The following is a 16,894-nucleotide window of genomic DNA, read 5'->3' on the forward strand; positions in this document are numbered from 1 at the left end:
AAAAATCTCAGAACAGAAAATTAACAACTAGCTTAGAGAAACTAACCTTACATTACATTTGCCAAAACGGAGGCCAAGATCATTAAAGCCAAAGTTTAACACTCAAAATACTGCAACACCTATACTGCCTAGATAGTTTCACTACGTTTACAACCCAATGCAATAATTTGTACCACTTGATTAATAAACTTGTAGCCCTTATACTCTGGATTTTGAAAGTTGAAAACTTGAAACATGGTACTTACTAACAAGTAAGGCTAGGCCTTGCCACACTAAGCCTAACCTCGTTGACGCAATTTTCGAACCCAGGGTTTAGCTCGATTTACGCGGATTTTCTTTGCCCGTTTTAAATTAAAATTAATAAACTAGCATTTTCACTTATAATGCAATCAAAAATTATGATAAAAACATTAATAATTTACCAAATTCGGGTTATTTTAGCGAGCGTCGTGAAATCTCCGACCGTCCTTAAGGTGACGTGTCATAATTCTGACGGCCCACTCGATCACGCACTCATCGCGAGCACATTGCGTGCGTGAGCGCGAAATGAGTGTGCTATGGCTGTGTCTTTTCGCCCATGCTAACATAGAGTAATACTCTATGAGTCACAAATATATTTAAGGCTATTTAATGAAACTTCTGTTTTTACTCCATTAAAACTATTCCCTTCCATCAATATGGCGGCGAATAAAGAGTGGAAGACGCCAAATCGACTTTTAGGGGGTAGATTTTTACCCCCTTTCCGGTTCCCAACAGTAAAAGTTCAGACAGTTTTGTAGAAAAACCCGCCATAAACAACTTACCTATAAGCATATAGGACTGTAATTGTATGTGAAAATAATGTAACATGAATATATCATGTTAAAATAAAGAAAAAAGACCACAAATCATATACTGGAATAATATATTAATTGTTTAAAATAATTTTCAAACACCGGTTTCAACATAAAAATTAAATCAAATTCAAGTACATAATTATATTTTGATAAAAAGTTTTGTAAGAGATTAATCTGGTGTTAACACTTCCTCCGCTTCATTTGGCACTTCCACCTCTAAAGAATTAGTACTTAAAAATTCGACACTTTGTACATCGGGTGAAGAAGTACCTGAGGAAAAATTAATTATGATATGAGTTGAGAAATTAAACAGATTTTGTAATAGCAACGTCATTAGTCATACCTTTTCTTCCGAGACCTTCCCTAGCTTTTTTAATAGTTTTATAGCGTTCGCCTATTTTACTTCTCCATTTTTTAAGAACAGTTTCGCCTTGATCCTAGTGAAAATTCAATTAAATTAAATTAAAATTAACATTAATAAAGAAAATGGGGTCCGTATTCCGACTTACTTTTTTCAAATATCCAATACAAATCAGTTTTCTTTTCATAGATTCTGGAGAGTCATCGAGAGCTAAATTTAAAAATTAAAACTTAACTACTTACGTAATTTTTTCATTATCTCTGCAATTAAAAGAGGATTCAATTCTTACCTTTAATTATTTTCTTTACACTCTCAATTTGTAATTTCACGATTGCCGCTTGGACATGCTGAATGAATAAGCTGAAAAATGCCAGCAGAGTTTAACACACTAATATTATCAATGCCAGTTATTTTATTATTTTAACAAAACAGAACTAACTCCCAAGCCTTGCCATTGACATCGTTAATAAGGTACATTTCTAAAATCTCACAAAACATAGTCGACATTTGCGGAACTAATATGGTCAACGTACATTATTTTATTCGCGATGACCAGGGCAAGGCTTAGTGAATACATTATAAGCTAAGCCTTGACTCGCTAAGTCTTGCTATTTGCCTCGAGAATAAGGTTTTACTCTCCAAAACTCAATAGGCCCAATAATATAGTCGTAATTTACTCTAATACGTTGTTAAAGAAACACTTACTCAAAGTGAAGCGAGTGAAAGGTGACTTCGCAAAACACGGCGTGAAACCCGGATGGAATTGGAAAGGATAAATTTTTTGTGGAAACGTAGTAGTGTTCAAGGAGACACTGAAGTAGGTCGACGTACGATAGATTACATCTAATATCAAGAATTAATAATCAATTCCGAAAGAAAAATAATCTCTATTACTGATTAACTCACAAATAAGTTAAGGACGGATCGTTAGGCTTTCGATATTTTTCAACAGTGTGAAAAATAGCGTGGCATAGAATATGAGATTGTTGAACCTTAAGTTAAACGTATTTAAAAATTACAGAATCCCTAAAGTTTAAATTAAAAGTTCAGGTAACATAACTAATTACACCTTAAAAGAATGGCGGCTTTTTCCAAATATAAAAGGAATTGAATATTAAAATTAAAATAAATGATTTCTTAGTACAATATGATAATAATTGGCATTTAATTAACCTTAAAAATAATCAAGCACTACTGCGCCATACGCCATTGGTTTAGTGCAGGCGTCTGCTAGCCAGAACCTCTTACCCATACTTGATTGGTTGAATTCTCACAGCCTGAGAGAGGTAAGGGTAAGGTGGATTCTGGGTAGCAGACGCCTGCACTAAAGCAATGGCGGATGGCGAGGCAGTAGTCCTTGATTATTTTAAATTCTAATTAAATGTACTAATTATCATATTGTAATAAGTGATCATTTATTTTAATTTTTGATATTTAATTCCTTTTATATTTAGAAAAAGCAGCCGTTCTTTTAATTAAGGTATAATGTTATGTCACCTGAAATTTTCTTTTAACGAAACTTACTAGTGCTATTATATAATCACTACAAAGTCCATCAATAACGCTTTTGGCCACTAGGGGGCAACATTTTTGAAGATGATCATTCAACACTTTCCATACCTTTTAACAAAAAGGTTTGCGCTAAAATAAAACTGCGCGATTGTCTTTCCCTTTTCTAACTTTTCATTAACAAACATACCAATCTGATATGCCTTTCATTCAGATTAAAATCTTCTACAACTGGTTCAAATGGTAAGCTAATGACAGATTGTATATTAACAATGGAAGGACACGCCCTTTCTGTGTTCACCGGAACTAAGTTGTTGTTGACACAAAAGGAACTATTATAAAATAATTCATTTGCGTATGTAATATGTTATTGTGTGCATGTGTGTATAAGGAACAGAAGGTTTTTAGAGTTAGTTCACTAACCATAAGGCCGTTTGACCAATTTGGGGTTTTTTGGGTGTTCTAGATAAGGGTGTTGATGTTTTGTTTGGACTTTCTGGGAATTCGATATCCTGAATTGGAAAAAATTCACAAAAAAACTCCCTTTAAAAGTCGGGAAATATTTACTAAACCCAAAACCGTAAGTTCATAAGATATGTTCCATCCATAAGTTTGTTAAGCAAGCCTTGCGAAACCGTATCGTTACCGTTTTAAGTTCGTAAATCATCCGATAGAGGGCGCCCATTACCTAAGCCCGAAAGCATTGTTTAAGAAACGTTATCGGATGGCATGCTGTTCGTATTTGGATACGTGACGTTACGTTAACGATACGGTTTCGCAAGGCTTAGTGGACTACTTGCTTTAATCTCTGGTAACTTAGAAACTGGAGCTTGTAATTTTGAAGTGATTGGAGTAGGGAGGTCATAGGTTCAGGGTAAAGCGAGCGACATACGCCTGGTGAGTGGGGGCGCTGCTGTCAAATTTGGGTAACTTAGTAAGTTCAGACTAAATAGGACCTAGATGGAACTTGGTCCTAGCTGCAAAATTAATTAACCACCTGCACCGAGTGTAGCAGGTAGGACTTCAATTCTCGAGCTGTAAGTCTCTCAGTAGCATTACGAACTCGTATACATAGTGTTATACTTATGGTAGGAACATATCACTTATAAACTTATGCTAAAACCAATCAAAATCAGCGTTAACTATTACCATTTCCGAATCTATTGCATCAATCTCTTTCTGCAACGCCTTAAAATCAAAATTGGGAATGCAACGATTTCTCCGGTTATGCAAGGCAATTTGATGATGCCATAAAGTATGCCAGAAATCTTGTCGTTCGCATTCTAATTTATCGCGGTTTAATTTTTGTTGCCTTGACGACGAACTACTGGCAAGTAGCAACGAGTCGGTTGGAAGGTTGCTTAAATTTTGGCTGTATTGAATGGATAGCTCGACTGGTAGAATTCGATCGTAAAAATCCCATATAGTCTACAATACAATGTTAAATAAAAAACTTCTTTAATCGAACTAAAACGACGCCGCCATTTTGGGGGGTTTTATTTTGCCCCAAAATACAGTAGATCTGAAATAACTTCGTTACGTGGTTCTCCATAGAAATTTCTAGTCTAATTATTAATTTTAACTATAAATTGTTTAATTACCTGCGCATTCTCTTGGTTTTCTAACAACGGTAAATGATGCATTAAACCATGAAAATTAATATCACTTCTTCTCATCTTTGAAAACGTGGAACTTTTCAGGAATTCTTCGAAGACTGGTACAATATGAGGATGCCACGGATCAAAACACAATCTTTTCATCAACTGAGGATGAGGAAAAGTAATTTAACACCATCTTGCTTAGTTAAAACTAGAACTACCTTTCATGTACCTTTCTCATATAGAAATCCGCCAAGCCCTGTTTAACGTGAGCTGCAAGCAAATGAGTGATGCTTTTTCTGTTTCTCAGAGATTTTGTGTACGAAAATAGGTTCAGCAGCTCTTCATAACGAATGCTAACTGTGAAGGAGTTGCAAGGATCTGACTGCAATAACACGGAGTAACCTGAAACATCAAAACAGTTGCTATTCCTAAATCTGATGAAATATGTTAATGTATGATTAATGTTTCTACTCTACCTTGCTCAGGAAATATCACCACTGAATAGTTTTTAATCTCGCCAGTAAAGGGCCAGTTAGATTCTAAACAACAATTTCTTAGTTTTATTTGCACCGAAGCATACAACTTTATAAAGAAATTTATAACTCCAGGTTCATACAACTTTTGGAAAACCGATTTCCCTGAGTTTTTCAGGTTTTTTCCCATTATATTTCCCCGAGTTTTCCAGGTTTTGCCCCATCTATATATCCCCGAGTTTTGCAGGGTTTTTTTCCCATCTATATATCCCTGAGTTTTCCAGGTTTTTCACCATATATTTCCCTGGGTTTTGCAGGTTTTTCCTATATATTTCCCTGAGTTTTCCAAGTTTTTTCCCGTATATATTTCCCTGATATTTCAAGGTGCAAGGCCATCCAGTAACTGTAGGAGTGTTTTTTTTGGAGTAATAACTGTACAGGAGTGGTTTAATTGGAGAAACCCCTTCATGGCAAACTTATTCAAACCAAACAAATTTCCTTGAATTTTACTTAAAATTATAAGCTTCCCCAAGTTTTCCCTGAATTTTTAGTCAAAATTTATTCCCCCGACTTTTCAGGTTTGTAGGAACCTTTTAACAAATAGATTGTTTACAAACCTGAACATACAACACAATAGCCAGGTTCATGGCAAGGATCTAAATCCAGAATATGACTGGTACCCGTTTGAGATACAACAATAAGTTGATGTTCTATAAAATAAAGATTAACTTAAGATTAAGGGAGTTGACTGCACCAAATGGTGCAAATTTTGACAAATCATTCACTCAAAGATTTTTCAGTTAACATTTTCAGCCCCAAAGAAGCCATTTGGACATGTGGTCAGCTCCTAAGAAGCTATTTGGACATGTGCTCAGCCCCAAGAAGCCATTTGGACATGTACTCAGATCCAAAGAAGCCATTTGGACATGTACTCAGATCCAAAGAAGCCATTTAGACACGTACTCGGCTCCAAAGAAGCCATTCGGACACGTAATCAGCTCCAAAGAAGCCATTCGGACACGTAATCAGCTCCTAAGAAGCCATTTGGACATGTGCTCAGCCCCAAGAAGCCATTTGGACATGTACTCAGATCCAAAGAAGCCATTTGGACATGTACTCGGCTCCAAAGAAGCCATTCGGACACGTACTCGGCTCCAAAGAAGCCATTCGGACACGTGCTCAGCTCCAAAGAAGCCATTCGGACACGTAATCAGCTCCAAAGAAGCCATTCGGACACGTAATCAGCTCCAAAGAAGCCATTCGGACACGTACTCAGCTCCAAAGAAGCCATTTGGACACGTACTCAGCTCCAAAGAAGCCATTTGGACACGTACTCAGCTCCAAAGAAGCCATTTGGACACGTACTCGGCTCCAAAGAAGCCATTCGGACACGTACTCGGCTCCAAAGAAGCCATTTAGACACGTACTCAGCTCCAAAGAAGCCATTTGGACAGGTACTCAGCTCCAAAGAAGCCATTTAGACACGTACTCAGCTCCAAAGAAGCCATTTGGACAGGTACTCAGCTCCAAAGAAGCCATTTGGACAGGTACTCAGCTCCAAAGAAGCCATTTAGACACGTACTCAGCTCCAAAGAAGCCATTTAGACACGTACTCAGCTCCAAAGAAGCCATTTGGACAGGTACTCAGCTCCAAAGAAGCCATTTAGACACGTACTCAGCTCCAAAGAAGCCATTTGGACAGGTATTCAGCTCCAAAGAAGCCATTTGGACAGGTACTCAGCTCCAAAGAAGCCATTTGGACACGTACTCAGCTCCAAAGAAGCCATTTGCACTTGTACTCAGCTCCAAAGAAGCCATTTGGACTTGAACTTGCAGTCATTACTTACCATCACTAGGACAGAAGATAAAAGGTCCGCAACTCAATTCTGAATTTAACGGAAACGTTGACTTTATATAGCAACCGTGATTTAATGAAGTTATGATATAAGAAGGCGAGAAATTTTGCTCATTTTCATTTTCATTTTCCGGAAGAGAAACTGCCTTTTGATAACAGATGGCAGCACTACCTTCTTTCCAAAGAACTAATGAAAGGTTTAAGCCTCGATCTAACAGACATAAAGGTGAAAATTTACTTTTTACATTGCGTATAATTAAAACCAAGAGCCTATAGTTTAAAAAGAGTCTGTCTCAAACGCTTTTTCGTACCTTCTACCATAGGTTTCTTGAAAACTAGCATCTTCGCTATCTACCCCCTTACCCCCTATATAAGCTAGCCAATCAAATAAGGGGAAACAGATATTGATTTTTTTGGAAAAGTAGTACCTCGACATCAGCGACGCCTGTAGAATCTTTGTCAAGCTCAAGAAAAATCGTCTGCTTTATTATTTGGGTCTTTGGAAGCGGCTGTAGGATGAAGCGCTTAGTTTCGAATCCTAGGCTTAGCTTTGTTTGCCTAAACAACTAACACAGCCGGTACACACTTATTTTAATGAAATCAACAGAAACATGAAGGAACGAATTTATTTTACTAAAATCCTAAAAAAAAAACATCATATTCCTAGAAAGACCGAAGCTTAGCGTAAGTTTTGCGGTAGGCTGCGGTAGCTGGAAATCCGCGACCGCGCCGGCACACCTTCTTTTCACGACCGGTACGGGAGGGAGTCTCAAACCATTTCCAAGCGAAAATTTCTTATGGTTCGTGGCCGTTGTGAAAGTAGGCGCGCGCGGCGCGCACTCATAACAAGCGCGTCGCTTACGCGAAGCCTGGCCTTTTCATAGGGATGGGTACCGGCTAAGGGCTTGCTCAAGTTCAGGCCGTTGTGAAAAGAAGGTGTGCCGGCGCGGATTTTCCAGCTGTCGCAAAACTTAAGCTAAGGATTACTTTACCGGGAAAGGAGAGAGTTTTTCGCCGGAGTGATAGGAGATTTGCCGGCTTGTGAAAAAGTAGACAGGTGTGGCAGGGAGTGTATGAGATAGGGGTGCTAGTATAGGAAGAGGTTGTGAAAGAAAAGACAGGTGTGATGGGATAGTACAAGAACGACTTGAGCGTAAAATAAGCGAGAAATATTAGTTTTTGGTTCCTTTACTTTGAAAAATGAGTTTGAACGATTCAAATTTGGCGTTTGAAGTTGGAATACCCGTGGAATACCGAGGCTTAGCAAAATTTTTTAAATTTTGACTTTCCAAACACCATAACTTCCAAAGACCAAAAATCTAAGTATACTAGCAGAACTACTTTTCGCGGCCGAATAACGCATTTTTCAATGTGCTATGGCCCTCAGCTCAAGGGGGGGTAGGCACTAAGGGAGATGTTGTTAGTTTTCATGGCGCGCGCTAACCGCAGAGAGGCAGACTCTTTTTAAACTATGGGCTCTTGTTAAAACTATAAGATATTTACAGGTAATCTTGTTAATTGAAAGGGATTCGTCTTGTTTGCTAATTATTTAATAGAAAACTCGTTATTAACAATAACAACCCATTTTGGTGTAAACAAGGAGCCCAGTGGTCCTATAATTCCTATAAAATCCTATATTTTTGAACCTATCCTATATTATCCTACATAAATTAAGCCAAAATAGTATTATTTATAAGCATTTTTAGTCAGGTTATATTTCCCCATAAAAACACATGATATTTTTTCTCCTATAAAAACACATGATATTTTTTCTCCTATAAAATCCTATATATTTGAACCTGCCCTATATTATCCTACATAGTTTAAGCCAAAATAGTATTATATGTAAGCATTTTTAGTCAGGTTATATATTTTCCTATAAAAACACATGGTTTTTCTCCTATAAAATACAATAATTCCTATAAAATCCTATATTTTTGAACCTGCCCTATATAATCCTACATAGTTTAAGCCAAAATAGTATTATATATAAGCATTTTTAGTCAGGTTATATTTTCCCATAAAAAACACATGATATTTTTTCTCCTATAAAATCCTATATTTTTGAACCTGCCCTATATTATCCTACATAGTTTATGATAAAATAGTACTATTTATAAGCATTTTTAGTCAGGTTATATTTTCCCATAAAAACACATGATATTTTTTCTCCTATAAAATCCTATAATTCCTATAAAATCCTATATTTTTGAACCTCTCCTATATTATCCTACATAAATTAAGCCAAAATAGTATTATTTATAAGCATTTTTAGTCAGGTTATATATTTTCCTATAAAAACACATGGTTTTTCTCCTATAAAATACTATAATTCCTATAAAATCCTATATTTTTGAACCTTTCCTATAAAATCCTATATTTTTGAACCTTTCCTATATTATCCTACATAGTTTAAGCCTTTCCTATATTATCCTACATAGTTTAAGACAAAATAGTACTATTTATAAGCATTTTTAGTCAGGTTATATTTTCCCATAAAAAACACATGGTTTTTTTTTCTCCTATAAAATCCTATAATTCCTATAAGGAATTAAAATTTTTGGCTGGGCTCCCTGTTACAATAAAGTCGGACAAAACACGTTTATACTTACATAGAGTCGGCCTTAGGTTCTTCATACAAAAAATTATCAGCAGGAATAATGAACTAAAATGACAGTGAAAATTAGCATTATTTTAGCTGGAAAATAATCAATTAAGAAATTTATTTAATTGCTTACAGCTGTAGAGTGTTGATTCTGATTAAAAAATTGAACACAGCTTAAACCATATCTCGGTTTTTCTTTTGAAGTAGATGAGAATAGAGATTTCTTTGGACCAGGGAAATTTAGTAAGCTCAGAAATGCAAGGCATTGTTGGTGTTCCATCCATTGAGCCCATAAGAAATCCAGGGCTAGAACTTCATTGGTTGAGAGTTGAATCTAAATGTTTATTGAATATTAATCTTTAGTCAAATAATTGTATTTCACAATCTATATAATGCTCTCCATATGATATGTCTAAAGGATATTTCATATTTGTTAAGGAATTATAGGATTTTATAGGAGAAAAAATGGGTTTTTATTGGAAAATATTGGAGAAAAACGTGTTTCTATAGGAAAACATAGGCGAAAAAAAACGTGTTTTATAGGAAAATATACGCGAAAAAACGTGTTTTATAAAACAATATAGGCGAAAAAACGTGTTTTTATGGGAAAATATAGGAACAAAAACGGGTTTTTATAGGAAAATATAGGAGAAAAAACGTGTTTTTATAGGAAAATATAGGAGAAAAACGTGTTTTTAGAGAAAAATATAAGAGAAAAACGTGTTTTTATAGGAAAATATCGGAGAAAAACGTGATTTTATGGGAAAATATAGGAGAAAAACGTGATTTTATGGGAAAATATAGGAGAAAACGTGCTTTTATGGGAAAATATAGGAGAAAACGTGCTTTAATAGGAAAATATAGAAAAAAAACGTGTTTATATGAGAAAATATAGGAGAAAAACGTGTTTTTATAGGAAAATATAGGAGAAAAACATGTTTTTATAGGAAAACATAAGAGAAAAAAAAAGGTGTTTTCAAAGGAATATATAGGAAAAAAACGTTTCTATAAGAAAATATAGGAAAAACGTTTCTATAGGAAAATATGGGATTAAAAATGCTCCTGTATAATATTATCTTGGCTTAAAACCTTAAACTATGATGAAAAATCTCAAAAAAAATAACAAATTGGATTTTACTTTATATGAATCAAAGATAACGCCCCAGTCTCTCAACAAAAATCGGTAACAGGCCCCCTAACTCAGACTTATGGAGAATATTATAGGGTTATGTTTACACATCACTTACTGCATCTGAATGCTCAATCTTATGTAATTGTATACCTGTGTATTATGACAATAAATATATTAAGAATAAATAAAGTTAATTAAATAATTAAGTAAGTTAATCTTACTATGTTTATAAATAAGAGTTACGACACTGCTTTCAACACTAGTTAAATTTGAGTCTAGAAAATGTAGCTGAATAATAAAGGAGTGAGAATCTGTTAAGGCAAACCATGATTCTTTACGACTAAGATGATTTTGAGGAAGTTTCACAAGAAAGCCTTGATAGGCATACGCTAAAAAAATTAAGATTATATTATTTATACGCTTTAAAAGTACAATAATTCAAGTACCATTTCCATAAGAGATTTGATCTGATTCGTCCGTATTTTTTTCTACTCTGACTACCAGACCTAAATAAAATTTACCCTAAGTCCTTAGTTCAAAAATTAATATTAAATATTTTTAATTACCTAAAACAGATTTCGGTGTATTTATTGTTGCATGACTAATGTCTAATTTACCATCTATTCTAAGCAATACCTAAAATTAAATTTTGAGAAATTAACTACTAAAAATCTGCGTAAAAGATTTGAAAATTTACCTCATACGTTGCCTCATCTTTTGAGATAGATAAATCAGCCTCAGCAATGACAGTTAAATCCTGCTCATGATTTATCCATGACAAAAGAAATATTTCATTTTTTACATTGCCAATAATTCGTACAGAAAGTGCTGACTTCCCTGGATCTAAAGGAAAAAAAAAATAGACTAATGGCACCCCATGTTATTTCCCCATAGAGCTTAATACAGTCGAAGGCAGAGGGCTGCCATTACCCTATATTTCAGAATAGACTAATGGCACCCCATGTTATTTCCCCATAGAGATTAATACAGTCGAAGGCAGAGGGCTGCCATTACTCTATACGACCATCATACCTCGGACAAGTTCCTTAAAATTACCCTTTATAACAATCTGAATCAACACTTACCGTTATCTTCCTCAAAATTGCCTTCTTTATCTTTCGATGACGTATAATTGGAGAGTTTATAAGTTGGTATTACGGGTTGACACGGTTTAAAGTTAATAGCCATGTAGTTTTAATTGTTGTTATTGTTTTAATCGACTATCTTTATGGCTTAAGTTCACGGAGTTCCAGAGTTCCGTTTTTAGACACTATCTTAAGTGCGTCGCATTATTAGTATTGTAAATCTTTTCTTTCATTGATAAAAACGGAACGGAATTTACGCTTAGCTAAAGGTAAATATTACAATGTTATGTAAAATTATTATCTTAAGTTACTTATCTTTGCCAAATATGGGCGTTATCTATTCTATTCGATGTTGACCCAGATTTTAAAAATTTTTGTAGCTGACGACGTATAGATAAGGAGTGTGACGTCTGCTACAAAAAGGGCTAGATATATTCATTCCTTTTAAAAACTCAACTTCGCGCGATTTTCAAAAAATTTCAAAATACGGATTACGAAAGTCACGTGGGTCAATATTTCGGTGTCAGAAAATTCAGAAACATAAGCCTATTTTTCTGAATTCTATAAAATTACGGAAAACATTGTTTTGATGTCAGATAATTCAAAAACTTAATCCTATTTTTTTCTGAATGATGTAAAATTGAGGAAAATATTGTTTCGATATCAGAAACTTCATAAACTTAAGTCTACCTATTTCTGAATACTATTAAAGTAAGGAAAAATTGTAAGCTTATAACGATGTAAAATTAAAGTCGAAAATCGTTTCATTTAAAAAAATGTTATATCACTGACAGCAAAGCCGCAGCCTCTTTAATGACATTGTAAACCGCGCTGATTAATCGATATTATATTAATTAAAATTGGTAAACAATAGCACAAAGTATAATAATACAACCATTCAGTCTGACTTCTGAATAATTACGACTAAATTGGTGACAGTTTTCATGGAAAAAATTCGGTTAATAATAAATAATGAAATAATATATTATCGATTTGGTTTTTTTTTTCTACAAAATTAAAGTTCCATCAGAAGATGAGGTTAAAAATCATTTTTTGAACATTTTTAATATTAGGCCGAATAACGAAAAAGCGGCAGAATGTGTTACGATTTAATACGCGTGTGATTTTATATCGCTTCGAATGTTTAGAAGCATTTACGGTGGACAATGCTGGGTCCGGACTCATCGTACTCTTGCTTAGAGATCCACATCTGTTGGAAGGTAGACAAAGAAGCCAAGATGGAACCACCGATCCATACGGAGTATTTCCTCTCCGGTGGGGCGATGATCTTGATCTTCATGGTGCTGGGAGCCAAGGAGGTGATTTCCTTTTGCATCCTATCAGCGATACCGGGGTACATGGTGGTACCACCGGACAAGACGTTGTTGGCGTAGAGATCCTTACGGATATCAATGTCGCACTTCATGATGGAGTTGAAGGCGGTTTCGTGGATACCGCAAGATTCCATACCCAAGAAGGAAGGTTGGAAGAGAGCTTCTGGGCAACGGAACCTCTCGTTACCGATTGTGATAACTTGACCGTCGGGAAGCTCGTAAGACTTCTCGAGAGAAGAGGAGGTAGCGGCGGTGCCCATTTCCTGCTCGAAGTCCAAGGCGACGTAACAAAGCTTCTCCTTGATGTCACGGACAATTTCCCGCTCAGCTGTAATGTTTGAAAATCGCGGCTGTTAATAAGTAGAATTATTGGGATTTAAAGTTTTAAACAATACCGGTGGTGGTGAAAGAGTAACCACGCTCGGTGAGGATCTTCATGAGGTAATCGGTCAAGTCACGGCCAGCCAAGTCCAAACGGAGGATGGCGTGGGGGAGAGCGTAACCTTCATAAATGGGGACGGTGTGAGTGACACCATCACCGGAGTCCATGACGATACCGGTGGTACGACCAGAGGCGTAGAGGGAGAGGACAGCCTGGATGGCGACATACATGGCGGGGGTATTGAAGGTCTCAAACATGATTTGGGTCATCTTTTCCCTGTTAGCCTTGGGGTTGAGGGGAGCCTCGGTCAAGAGGACGGGGTGCTCCTCGGGGGCAACACGCAATTCGTTGTAGAAGGTGTGATGCCAGATCTTCTCCATGTCATCCCAGTTGGTGACGATTCCGTGCTCGATGGGGTACTTGAGTGTTAAGATACCTCTCTTGCTTTGGGCTTCATCTCCTACGTAGGAATCCTTTTGACCCATACCGACCATGACACCCTAGAAGAATGAGAAATTTAAAGCGTTAATCCTACCAAAAATTCTATTAACTCTGTAGCTTATACATTAACCACTAATTAACAAAATGTTAAAGAGGTATAATTACTTGATGCCTGGGACGGCCAACGATGGAGGGGAAGACAGCTCGGGGAGCGTCATCTCCGGCAAAACCGGCCTTGCACATACCGGAACCATTGTCCACAACGAGAGCAGCAACTTCGTCGTCACACATATTGACTTAGATTGTAATTAACTGTAAGGAAAATCAATAACCCAGAAATTAATCAAGCAATCTTTGAGAAGTAAACACCGTAAGAACCTCGAAACTTAGAAGTAATTGCTTTTGGGTTTAAGCCACTTAACAAGCCGCCTACCAGAAACAGCACGAGACCAAACCACCCTCGCAAAGACCGTCTCTCTCTCCTCAAGACAAACTAAAAGGTTCCTTTACTCGAAGTCGCTCTTCAAAGGCGGTCGCGGAACCCTGAGCTTGGAAATCTTTGAGAAGAGAGAGAGGAGAGGGTTGCCAAAAATAGAGTCAACCGCGGTTTTCGAAATCGGAAAAACATACAGCCATATCCCTAGATGGTTAGGCGGGGGACGCAAAATAAACTCGGGCCAAATCGTTCCTTTGGCGGGAAGGGGGGAATGGGGGGTTACATTGGCGAGGGTGGATGCTTGCTTTGGAGACCTTACGCTCTAAATAGCGATCCCTATAACACGCGCGCGAAAATAAAAAATAAATTGAAGGCAACCACACACCACATCCAGCACCTAATACTAGCTGATACCTTCTTCAAGACGTCACTGAAACTCTGCCAAACCTTAAAGCGAAGTTTAGGCAAGTAAATATTTAGACAAATGTAGCTTCCCCTGGTTTTTTTAAACAAACGGACCTCGGTATCTGGCGAGAAATAAGATAATTTTTCACCCCAATTTATTTCCCTGAAGTTTCGAGTTCAAATTAGTCAGTCAGTTAAGTATCGCCTAAAATCGTCAATGAAACAACTAGTGGGGGTGGTACTTACATAAACACGAATAATGACATAGTTATTTGCTGATGTCAAAAGTGGCTCATGCAATAGATCAATATGACATACGACATGGGATGAGAAGTGCTTGTCAACATGTCCTTTCATGGTTAAAATGATGTTTCCCTTAACCCCATCTATAGAGGGGTTCGCGCCTCAACTCAAATGAAAACAGTTAATTTTTTCGGCACAAGTAACGTTAATTGAAAGGTTTTTTTGAGCTAATTGTACTTGAAAGTTTGGGATTTGGATTTAAAACTGATCAAGGGGTACGCCACTGAGCGTGATTGGTGTAATTGCTGTACGTCTAGCTAAAGTACATCGATTACAGAGACAAAATTATTAGAAGTAACCCGTAATAGGTAAGACAATCGCCCCTCGGAATAGCTAACGAAAGGATATTTTGGCGAAACGGGAACAGTGGATTAATTTGACTAAATGGGAAAAGGGTGCATTAATTTGAAGAAATGGGAACAAGCGGATTAATTTGACGAAAATTAATAATTGAAAAATTGTTAATCTGAGAAAAATAAAATTCATTTGACAAAACCATAAATCATAATAAAAAAATCTATCCTAAAATTGAACCATGAACTCCCGTTTAAGAACAAAACATCCCCAATTACTCTCCAAACTTCAGAGACCAACCCACACTGTCCTAGTCCACGCCTGCAATACATTACCAAAAGCGAGAATAATCCATTGCGATCAAATTAAAACACGACTAATATAACAACACAGTAATCCAATAAATAAGAAGAGATAATCGTACCGAGCACAAGGTGTTCCGTGCAGACAGACAGACGAGCTTCTACTCCGGTGAGAATGAAAGTGCGGGAGTGAAAGACTTTGGATAAGAAGAGCATTAGCTTTATATGTCGTTTGATGCTGGTGACGTCGTACTACATCATTTTTTAGTCTTCTTTCAAGGCCTACACTCGCACTCGCTTCTCCTACAAAATACAAGTATTATCATAAGTTCATAATATATGTTCCATGATAAGTTTGTCACTGGTAACTTAGAAACTGGAGCTTGTAATTTTGAAGTGATTGAAGTAGGTCATAGATTCAGGGTAAAGCGACATAAGCCTGGTGAGGCGCTGCTGTCAAATTTGGGCTTAGTAAGTTCAGACTAAATAGGACCTAGATGGAACTTGGTCCTACAAAATTAACCACCACCGAGTGTAGGACTTCAATTGACTCGCTTCCGTCGTTCTCCCTTCAACTAGCTCGAGCTGTAAGTCTCTAGCATTACGAACTTGTATAGGTAGTGTTATACTTATGGAAACATATCTTATAAACTTATGGTACTACTCTCATCGAAATTATCGTTAAACCTCTTTTTGGAGACATGTAAGATTCTTTACTAGTTCATCAGCGGTACAAGTATCTTCTCGAAGAATTTACAGAGAGCGCCCTTCGCATACTCGTAAAAATAAACTTGGAAATATTTTAGTTTTGCGGTGTTGGATGTTTCTAAGAAAAACACAGACACATACCTACGAAAATGTACCGAATTTTTAAGAATAAGAATTTATGTTGAATGTTGGACCTTTATTAGCGCTTAAAACCCCATTTATACTTTTGTTTTAGTGCTTAAACCCCAATTTATATCCGTGTTTGAGGGCTTCTATACTAGTGTTGGAGGGCTTAAACCCCAATTTATATCCGTGCTTGAGGGCTACTATACTAGTGTTGGAGGGCTTAAACCGCATTTATGCTTGTGTTGGAGAGCTTAAACCCCTTTTATACTCATGTTGGGACGCTTAAACCCCAATTTATTCTCGTGTTTGAGGGCTTAAACCCCAATTTATTCTCGTGTTTGAGGGCTTAAACCCCAATTTATACTCGCGTTGGGGGCTTATACCCCATTAACAACCACTATATAGTTGTTGGAGCGCTTCAGAACCCTTTCATTATTGTCGGACCGTTTCGGAACCCTTTCATAATTGTCGGAGCGTTTCGGAACCCTTTCATGATTATCCGAGCGCTTATGAACCCATTTATAATTGTCGGAGCGTTTCAGAACCCTTTTATAATTGTTGGAGCGCCTCAGAACCCAGAAACCCTTCACTTTATATTCGCTTGCATCCTTTTATGCAGTTTCCCAATTGGTTTCTGGCAATCAATCCACGAACATGGAGCAATATTCACTTTGATTTACGACCATGGAGCAATCAATATTAACGA

General features: G+C 36.7%; 3 protein-coding genes across 5 annotated transcripts; 1 reads left to right on the top strand and 2 right to left on the bottom strand.

The window, feature by feature from the left end:
- Nucleotides 1-887: 887 nt before the first annotated feature.
- pigeon (gamma-secretase activating protein pigeon) lies at nucleotides 888-11,850 on the bottom strand. Its single transcript, XM_089854792.1, has 24 exons — nucleotides 11,458-11,850; nucleotides 11,070-11,215; nucleotides 10,939-11,008; nucleotides 10,819-10,878; nucleotides 10,594-10,761; nucleotides 10,488-10,522; nucleotides 9,374-9,574; nucleotides 9,248-9,300; nucleotides 8,139-8,176; nucleotides 6,628-6,846; nucleotides 5,398-5,490; nucleotides 4,784-4,846; nucleotides 4,537-4,709; nucleotides 4,308-4,469; nucleotides 3,856-4,134; nucleotides 3,130-3,218; nucleotides 2,897-3,038; nucleotides 2,722-2,817; nucleotides 2,104-2,189; nucleotides 1,903-2,040; nucleotides 1,487-1,557; nucleotides 1,346-1,407; nucleotides 1,180-1,273; nucleotides 888-1,106 (listed from the first exon to the last, which is right to left on the bottom strand). Exons 1-24 carry the CDS (start codon nucleotides 11,558-11,560, stop codon nucleotides 1,006-1,008), a joined length of 2,742 nt encoding a protein of 913 aa, XP_089710918.1. The 5' UTR covers nucleotides 11,561-11,850; the 3' UTR covers nucleotides 888-1,005.
- LOC149618531 (uncharacterized) lies at nucleotides 4,406-6,629 on the top strand. Its single transcript, XM_089854797.1, has 4 exons — nucleotides 4,406-4,485; nucleotides 4,550-4,572; nucleotides 4,636-4,759; nucleotides 5,581-6,629. Exon 4 carries the CDS (start codon nucleotides 5,615-5,617, stop codon nucleotides 6,197-6,199), a length of 585 nt encoding a protein of 194 aa, XP_089710923.1. The 5' UTR covers nucleotides 4,406-4,485; nucleotides 4,550-4,572; nucleotides 4,636-4,759; nucleotides 5,581-5,614; the 3' UTR covers nucleotides 6,200-6,629.
- Nucleotides 11,851-12,219: 369 nt separating the features above from the next.
- LOC149618532 (actin, cytoplasmic 1) lies at nucleotides 12,220-15,611 on the bottom strand. Of its 3 annotated transcripts, none has more exons than XM_089854793.1 (4): nucleotides 15,477-15,611; nucleotides 13,780-13,926; nucleotides 13,187-13,673; nucleotides 12,220-13,119 (listed from the first exon to the last, which is right to left on the bottom strand). In XM_089854793.1, exons 2-4 carry the CDS (start codon nucleotides 13,903-13,905, stop codon nucleotides 12,602-12,604), a joined length of 1,131 nt encoding a protein of 376 aa, XP_089710919.1. In that variant the 5' UTR covers nucleotides 13,906-13,926; nucleotides 15,477-15,611; the 3' UTR covers nucleotides 12,220-12,601. The 3 variants fall into 3 exon arrangements, with proteins under 3 accessions (XP_089710919.1, XP_089710920.1, XP_089710921.1); XM_089854794.1 differs by lacking the exon at nucleotides 15,477-15,611 and adding an exon at nucleotides 14,048-14,170; XM_089854795.1 differs by lacking the exon at nucleotides 15,477-15,611 and adding an exon at nucleotides 13,993-14,088.
- Nucleotides 15,612-16,894: the final 1,283 nt, after the last annotated feature.

The sequence above is a fragment of the Phalangium opilio genome, unplaced genomic scaffold (assembly GCF_054372755.1).
Source record: "Phalangium opilio isolate 3A_F unplaced genomic scaffold, DU_Popi_V2 ptg000209l_1, whole genome shotgun sequence".
Classification (NCBI taxonomy): Eukaryota; Metazoa; Arthropoda; class Arachnida; order Opiliones; family Phalangiidae; genus Phalangium; species Phalangium opilio.

Excerpts from the sequence above, each read along its gene's own strand:
- LOC149618531 (XM_089854797.1), top strand. The coding sequence starts at position 5,615 with ATGTGGTCAGCTCCTAAGAAGCTATTTGGACATGTGCTCAGCCCCAAG.
- LOC149618532 (XM_089854793.1), bottom strand. The coding sequence starts at position 13,905 with ATGTGTGACGACGAAGTTGCTGCTCTCGTTGTGGACAATGGTTCCGGT. Across the intron at positions 13,674-13,779 it reads TTGGCCGTCCCAGGCATCAA|GGTGTCATGGTCGGTATGGG; the intron begins GTAATTATACCT and ends TCATTCTTCTAG. Across the intron at positions 13,120-13,186 it reads TTACTCTTTCACCACCACCG|CTGAGCGGGAAATTGTCCGT; the intron begins GTATTGTTTAAA and ends CAAACATTACAG.
- pigeon (XM_089854792.1), bottom strand. The coding sequence starts at position 11,560 with ATGGCTATTAACTTTAAACCGTGTCAACCCGTAATACCAACTTATAAA. Across the intron at positions 4,847-5,397 it reads CTATTGTGTTGTATGTTCAG|AATCTAACTGGCCCTTTACT; the intron begins GTTTGTAAACAA and ends ATTGTTGTTTAG. Across the intron at positions 3,039-3,129 it reads ATTGGTCAAACGGCCTTATG|TTCCTTTTGTGTCAACAACA; the intron begins GTTAGTGAACTA and ends ATTTTATAATAG.